Source organism: Protomyctophum bolini (genome assembly GCF_963924005.1).
Source record: "Protomyctophum bolini genome assembly, chromosome: 21".
NCBI lineage: Eukaryota > Metazoa > Chordata > Actinopteri > Myctophiformes > Myctophidae > Protomyctophum > Protomyctophum bolini.
The window spans coordinates 23,085,485-23,093,677 of record NC_137882.1 but is presented as its reverse complement, the minus strand read 5'-3'; the positions used below and the strand labels follow the sequence as shown (position 1 = coordinate 23,093,677).

General features: G+C 43.4%; 1 protein-coding gene across 1 annotated transcript; it reads right to left on the bottom strand.

The window, feature by feature from the left end:
* Positions 1-2,278: 2,278 nt before the first annotated feature.
* On the bottom strand, positions 2,279-6,094 carry LOC308336596 (lipocalin-like). Its single transcript, XM_080794016.1, has 6 exons — positions 5,961-6,094; positions 5,367-5,506; positions 5,183-5,262; positions 3,634-3,747; positions 3,339-3,440; positions 2,279-2,534 (listed from the first exon to the last, which is right to left on the bottom strand). Exons 1-6 carry the CDS (start codon positions 6,054-6,056, stop codon positions 2,452-2,454), a joined length of 615 nt encoding a protein of 204 aa, XP_080650142.1. The 5' UTR covers positions 6,057-6,094; the 3' UTR covers positions 2,279-2,451.
* Positions 6,095-8,193: the final 2,099 nt, after the last annotated feature.

The window sequence follows — 8,193 nt, the reverse complement described above, 5'->3', positions numbered from 1 at the left end:
AATAATGGAAAGAAAAGAAAGGGATATTAATTCGCAGTGAATTAATTATAATATATGAAAGAAAAGGGTCCCAGGTTGTAGAGAAATTATTCAATGAGCCTCTAGTTGAGAATTGTATTTTTCTAGGTGGATAAAGGATGACAGCCAGGTCTTTTAGCCAGGTGGCAGGGCAGGGGGCTAGGATTCTTCCAGTGAGGAAGGAACTAAATCTGTCTGGCACCTAGGCGACTGAATCTGCCAGAATCTGCCCACCACAGGAGACACACCGAAAATAGCAACTATAGGGGACACAGAGGCACGGGAAAGCCAAAACCACTGGAGAGAGTAGATATATATATTTTTTTAAAAGCAGATCTAGAAGCTCACAATAGCCATATTTGGCTTATTTTGTTGAAAAATCTGGCAACACACTGATTACCTGCATTACACTGTCTGCTACAAGGAGCACCCACCGCAGGAGATTTAGGAGTGTTGACTTGACAGCCCTGCCTGTAGCCTGCTAATGTTGTGTTTACACCATAGACTGTAAAGGTTTACACGGGGCAGATTTTATATGCAGTCTACCATTCATTGTCAAAGGAAGCCGCTTTGGTGTATGACGCTGCAAAGGCGCAACGATGCATGTAGTAGCTGCTCCAAATCAACTCACAACGGGTCTTTGAATCGTTTCAACTGCCCGTGTGAATGCATGCACCATGGAGGACGTGAAGAGGTTGATATGAATGACGCAGGCAGAAGCAGAAAAAGGGCTGATTGATTGGAGAAGGGCCAAGATTAAGGTGAATATAGCTTTCTCTGCTCCTATAAAATGTAAAGCTATTTTAAAATATATTCCTGTAAACGGAAATGCCAGCTTCCTCGTAATTCTGTATGCAGACTAGAGAGCAACATTTTGCCATCTGCCAGAAGGTGGCAGTATCTGCTCAAAATACTTTGACAAAGAAACATTACTCAATGTGTAATTCATTTTTCTCTATGGAAATAGTCACACAACAAAAATCAGTGGTAGAAAAAGAATCACTGTACACAAAAAGGTGTGCGTGCGTGCGCAGGAGCAATGGTACTCTCCCTTATTTCCTGGTCATTTTTCCTCAAGCTCAGACAGGTTAAAAGGATATTTCACTTTAAAACATTTCACCGTGCTACTCTATAAAGTTGCAAATTGTGGCTAGATAATTCTAATAAATCGCTGCCCCGCCCCCTTCCTATACAAACCCATTATAACTTCTAACTCCCTTTTAACCATGATGGATTCATCAAACACATAAGACTGAATAAATGACAACGTTTTCTTTAAAGTGAAATATATTATACTAGAACGGACCTAGGTCCATTTATGGTATATGATCCTGTGGGAGCGGATGATATCGTTACGTCATGTTGTAGTATTGTTTTGTAGTCGACAGCAAGAACAACGGGGCGGCCAACTTCCTTTTCCCTCAAACCGATTTTTCTCACTAAAAGCTACAGGCTATACGAGAGCTTTTATTGAGAAAAATCGATTTGAGGGAAAAGGAAGTTTCCGCCTCCGTTGTTCCTGCCTGTCGACTAAAAAACAATACTACAACGATATCATCCGCTCCCGACCGGATCATACAGACTTTTGAAACAGAGACCAGGCTTTCCTCCGAGGTGGTGGAAACTAAAGCCTGGTGAGGGAAGGTTAGAACGGACCTGAGTTGTGTAGGCTACTTGGATGGTGCTCTCTTTCATCTCTCTCTCTCTACACATCATGTCTTTAACAGCCAAAGAACATTGCAGATCAAAATATTCTGAATTCAGGTCCTTTACTTTTTTTTATTTACATCACATCGTGGTATTGATATTATTTTACACTGAGGCCACGGAGGAAGAGATGAGGATCTTTAAGCTAGAAGGGAGTTCCAACCACGCCTCCTATAGCCTAATGGCAGGCCAGTCTGGTGCATCTCAGAGGCCTCTAGCCTATGGCAGGCCAGTCTGGTGCGTCTTAGAGGCCTCTCTAGCCTATGGCAGGCCAGTCTGGTGCATCTCAGAAGCAGGACAGGTTACATGCGAACACGAAGGCACTGGAGAAGCTCAGACAATTCATCTTCGTCAGGCCATGACCTGACGAAGATGTAACTTAAACATCGAAACGTTGTCACTTTTATTTGCACCCTGTTATTAAATTAAGTGCTAATTGTCTGAGCTACTCCAGTGCCTTCTTGTTCGCTTTTTAGAAGATCTTTAAGCGTCAGAACACTCAGCTGTAACAACAAATGGAAACAAAAACAAGGGGTCATTAGTTGGCAATCTATTTTATTTTATCCCATCCCACAATCCCACAGCAGTCCAAGCTGCTATACTTTTCACCTGACAGTCACAGGGGGGAGTTTCCCCGGTTGGACGTAGACGTATTTATTTAGACATTTAGCAGACGCTCTCTAACCAGAGGGACTTGCAATAAACAAGGTAAACGATAAGCATACATCAAAGACAGAGACAGAGTAGCCTTATTATCAGACTGTAGCTTTCTTGAAGCAGTCCACTCAGGTCTTTGGGCTGGATCCAGGCTAGAGACAGAGACAGTGCACAGTAAACTAGTAAGAACATGAGTATTTAGGCCTATACTATACTATAATGTCCAGAAATTAACCGTGAGAGGCCCATACAAATGGTTGATTAATTGATTTATACTTTAGTTTAGTTTAGTTTTAGTTGTGCGGTACTGTCACACACCCAAAATAGCTGATACAAGCTCAAAATGTGATCAGCTATTTTCCAGTGTGTGACACCAGCATGCAATTATCCATTTAAACTCATTTTGTTATAATTTAGCTATTGAAAATGAGAAGATCTACAAGCTCATAACGCGCCACCGAGTGGCGCGCTACGAGCTTGTAGGTCTGCTATTTTTGAAAAATCGTAAAAATGTGGCCCAAATCTTTGAATATATATTCTTTCAAAGTGAATGTTTTTAACTCTGGTCTAAATGGGTTAAACCCCATACGGGTGAGCGGAGCCCCTCTGGCCCCAAACTAGTGTCTTCTGTTAAAGCCGTTCGACAAGCTGAGTCCTAATTTATAAAATTACTGTTCTAAAACAGGTTCCAAAACAGTGGGTCGGGACCCATTTGTTACTTCCAAAAAAGCAATTTTGTTTTCATGAATTAAAGTACAGGTAAGTAATTTCTTGAAGAAAAAATAAATAATTTAGATGAAAACAGACGATCCACAAGCACACACACCGCGGTGCGATGCAACATGTTGTAAGATACCCCATAGATTTTCACTAGTTTGGGTTCCGGGGAGAAGTTGTCCTAAAATGTTGACGTCCTCTTCATGTATATTAATATTAATATTAAAAACATGACCCACCGCTCTTGGGCAGCATCAGGATGTTTTCGCGGAGAACCCCGGTGTCCAGCGCGAACTGCTCAAACTTCTCCTGCAGGGCGGCGCTCACCTCCTGGGACCGACCTGCACGCATAAACAACATGCCTCCGTTTTCAAAGTCAAGTATTTGTCTTTGAAATGTAGTGGAGTGAGTCATGAGAACCTCCCAAAATACAAACACTCAAGTAAAGTACAGGTACTCCAAAAAAGTAGTAAAACAATAAAGTACACTTTGTAACGGTCCATCAAGTGGTTTATACAGGCCCACTGTACTCACTGTAGAGCTTGTTCATAACCTCAGGCACGTCGCCAACGGTCTTGATGGTGTGGATTATGGCGTAGCTGTCATAAACAGCATCCACCACACGCATGTCATTCTCATTGTTCCAAGCTGTGGAGCAGAGACAGATGGAGATAGGTGTCAGGTGTGTGTCTGCGCCAGGCTAGGAAAGTCTAATGACACTGACACGAGGTCACTCCGTGGTGGGAAATAAATATTGCTCGGTGTTGGCATTACCTTGGGGGGGGGGGGGGGGGGGGGTTGCAAGTCGAACAGGGCTCTAAGTGTGCTTCGCAACGTTCGACATGGCAACTTGCACTCTTTAGTGCACTCGGTGGTGTCTCTCGTGGCTCAAGTTCGCTAGAGACGGCACCCCTCCGTCTATAAAAAATAAAACTAGTCCACGGTTGTTGGAAAAATAGTCACGGTGTTAAAGAATATAACATATATAGGGGTGTATATTCTTTTGACCTTGTGTCCTAGTGTAATCATATTGACTCTGTGTGATATTGTACACTATATGATATTGTATTCCAACTTTGTACTACCAATATACTTGTACCAGAATTGTTTTGTTATGTTTGGTTTCGTGGGTTATGTGTGTTCTCACTTGTGGACCGGTACCAAGTGAAATTATCTAGTCTCATAAGCCAGGTCACAGCGAACAGGTCACAGCGAACTACTCTGGCACATCCAGAATGTTTTGGGATGATCTGACAACTCTTGAGTTATGTGTTTTTGTGGATAAGTTCTGGCGCAGGCCTCGGAACATTTGGAGTCCGAGGACTGAGTGTTGTGCTCGGGAACCATGTACTTGCACAGCTATCCTTTCTTGCTCTTATGTACAGTATGTATGTTCAATAAACGACCTTTAATAGACTTAGCCGTTTCTGCCTCTCTTGTCTACTGATGAACATATTGTCAACCGCCGATAACGGCAGCGGGATTCAAAGGTGTGGATCTGTAGTCTAATGATTAGATCATTAAGCTAGCGAGTTGGCTGGCAGAATTGTTTTCCAGACCGTATTAGAAGGCGAGAATGCTCCGCCCCGATCAGAGGCAGGCGGGGGGCACGTCTTTATCGGACCCGGCCGTGGTCTAGGAGTATAGGCAGAGCGGCCAGTTCGATCCCAGGCTCCACCATAGTTACTGATTGTTCCCGATGAGCAGGTTGGTGCCTTGAATGGTTTAGTTCCGCCATCGGTGTATGAATGTGTGTGTGAATTGGTGAATATAATACAAGCGCCTTGGATATAGCCAATACGTTGTTTTTTTTGTTTTTGTCATATTCCAGAGCCAATTATTTTATGGCCGGCAAAATCTACAGAGCAGCCACCCACTACCCAGTCCTCGAATTATTGGCTTAGGAATAGGAATGTGACAAAAACAATAGCATCTCCATGAATTCAAGGCTTCATGGGGTGTGTAATTCATAGAAAATATTAATATTAAGCTCAGTCACTGACTGCTGCATGCACTGTCTTCTGCTCTTCTCTTAGCTAGAAGACCCCTGAGCTGCCTGCCTGCCTGTGTGAGCTCTACTCACTGTGGCTGCGGAAGCTGAAGCGTCCGGGGGTGTCTGTCTTCTTAGCGAGGTGAGTCATTCTCCAGCAGGTACCAGCAGGACTAGCACAGAGAGAGACGGAGAGACGGTGGGACTTCAAATAGAGCTCGTGCTTTTCACTCATGATACATTTTGTTGAATGTTTGCTGTGGTTTTAACGGCTCACGTGAGGTTGGCATAAGAGACATCGAGGTCTCCTCCAGGAGTTGGTGCCAGCACGGTAGTACCGATCCTCATCGTTTCCTTGTTTGTCAGAAACCATTGAGCATTGGTGGCCAGTCCGACCATGTACCACTTACCAGCCATCTGAGAGAGAGAGGAGAGAGAGAGAGATAGAAATTAAATGAATGCCCTGCTTGATCATACTACAATGTATCAAAAATAGCAGACTTCTGAATTCAGAATAGTAACAGTGTTGGACATATCTCCCAACAGAGACGATATGGAACAAACTCCCATTTTACAAAGTAAAATAAAAATATATGTTTGCTGAAAAATATCTTCACTGTAATTTTAATGTTTTGCATAAAACAGTTTGTATGTAGATAATCTGTGTGTTTTCTTTGATCTCCCCCCTCTTCCCATTATGTTTTCGGAAAGAACATATGATGGAACTACGCACGAAAACTAATTTCACCCACTTTGTTTTTTAATGCTGAGGCAACACTATTTTCAGTGCAATATACCCAAAAATATTATGTCTGAACAATAAAACATCTCTCTCTCTCTCTCTCTCTCTCTCTCTCTCTCTCTCTCTCACCTTCTCCAGGTCGAAGTCAGCAGGAGGCATGACATTGATGCAAGTAGCCAGCGTGCACAGCAGAGCTGAGAGCATCAGCAGAGGTGTGGTCTTCATGGCTGCAGCTTGGCGTTGTGTTTCTTCTCGTGTGTTTCTGTGCATATCCGTAGCAGGTAAGGACGGAGAGGAGCCCAACCAAACTCCTTATATCTCCTAAATTCCTGACCATTCGAGCTCCTCCCCCGAAGCACATACACACGCAGACACACAGAACTCCCTATATGTCCCTCCCACTGCACTATAACATATATTTTGGCTTGGCGTTGCTTTGCACAACTGGCACGCACGTGCACGTGCACGTGAGGATGGAGACAGAAGTGTTACAGAAGGAATGAGTGATAGCAGAACTAATGGAATAAACAGAGAGAAGGAGGCTGTGGTGTAAAATAACTAAGTACATGACTTATAGTCAAGTCCTGTAGCCCTTAACAATATTGAGGTGTTTTGAAGTTTGAAGAGGAAGAAAAACTTCCAATCATTCACTCAGGAATAGTGCTGACTGTTGACATATTTTGAGATTTAACAGTCCATTCTCAGTTTGTAAAACGTGGCTAATACTCTGTCAACTCAAAATGGTGGCATATTTGCGTCCCTATAATGCACACGAGAACCTGAGCCCTTTGTAAACTGAAGAAAAGAAGCATCTGTTTGTGACTGTGTGTGTGTATAAGAATACAGGGCTACTTCCATGGGGGAACTCTTTCAGCGCTCAAGGATAGCGTCGCAGTCCCGCCCCCTCGAGAGACCCGGAAAATAAATCACCGTTCATTTTCCTCATAGACTTCTCAGAAAGTATTTATTTAAAGACGTTTACGCCACGGACAAAGCCAACTCTTATCGTGACAAATCATGACAACAAACACAATTTTTCGGGCTGAACAAATAATTAGAAAGAAGAAGAAAACGGCAGGTTACAACACTTTTTTGTTTTGTTTTTCTTCTTTGTAATTATTTGTTTGGTCCAAAATATTGTGTTTGTTGTCATGATTTGTCACGACAAGAGTTGGCTTCGTATGACGCTTATAAGGTCTTTAAATAAATACGTTTTGAAATGTCTATAGGAAAAATGCATTGGAAACTATTTCCTGGGCCTGGCGTCATCATGAAAGGGGACAGGACTGCGACGCTCTATTGGCTGGAATTATCAGAGCTCCCTCTGTTATAGGAGTCGGACGCAAGACAGGCACTGACTTGCAAGCAGCTGGTTAACATAACTCGTGCTCACACATGCATGCGCGCACGCACGCACGTGAAGACAATTGGTCGGGCTAGGGTTTTGTAAACCTCAATTTAGTAACCTAGTTTTGTAATCCAACTCCTTAACGTTAACCCCTCGTGGACCCAACATCTGGTCTTTATTATCCTCCAACGCCGAGCCTCTCACACACACATTGAGTGAGAGAGAAAATGCACGTGCATACAAACCTCAAACCATATGATGCACACACACACACACACACACACGCACACACGCATGCGCACGCGCGCACACACAACAGACACAATAGACACAATATGACACCAATATCTCACACCCCCAAAAAGAAAGGAATTGCAAAAGGGAAGTGTTTGTTTTACTACATCTGAGAGCATGTAGATCAGCTCTTATTTTTTTCAAATTTACATTTTGCAAATTGTATTCACACATTGAGGCGTCTTTAAATTCGCAGTGTCAAAATCTATATTTAGTTAGAGTCAGGAAGCCTTCTGAGAGCTTCCTGTGCAACGATAATTGACTTAAAAATCTCAGAATTGTCCAGGTTGACGGCTCTGTGATGCAAGTGTTTAATAGATGGACATAACTCATAACCAGTTAGTAGCCTGAGTAAGGGCGAGGTCGCGTGCACTGGCCATATATGGAGCGTGTCTTGAGTGTACAGGGTGCGATGAGGTCAGATCAACATATGGAATGTCGGAACAGGTCAGCTCCATATATGGAGATCTAAGTGTGGCAGCGGGGGCCGTGTCTTGAATGTACAGGGTTTGATGAGGGCCCAGGTAGGGCCTGGCCTTAATTTTCTGGCCTGTTGAGAACTCTAGTTTTCGCCGGCTTCCGGGCGTGGCTGCACAAATAGTTTTGGGGCAGGCCCGTCCAGAGTTTAAATGGACAGGTATCAGTCAAAAGGGAGACATCGAAGAGGAAGGATGGATGGGGAAGGATCACATTCTCGTATATATGGGCTTAATATCCCTG

Coding starts and splice junctions, on each gene's coding strand:
- LOC308336596 (XM_080794016.1), bottom strand. CDS start 6,056: ATGAAGACCACACCTCTGCTGATGCTCTCAGCTCTGCTGTGCACGCTG. Junction 5,507..5,960: donor CTGACTTCGACCTGGAGAAG/GTGAGAGAGAGA, acceptor TCTCTCTCTCAG/ATGGCTGGTAAGTGGTACAT. Junction 3,441..3,633: donor GGTTATGAACAAGCTCTACA/GTGAGTACAGTG, acceptor TTATGCGTGCAG/GTCGGTCCCAGGAGGTGAGC.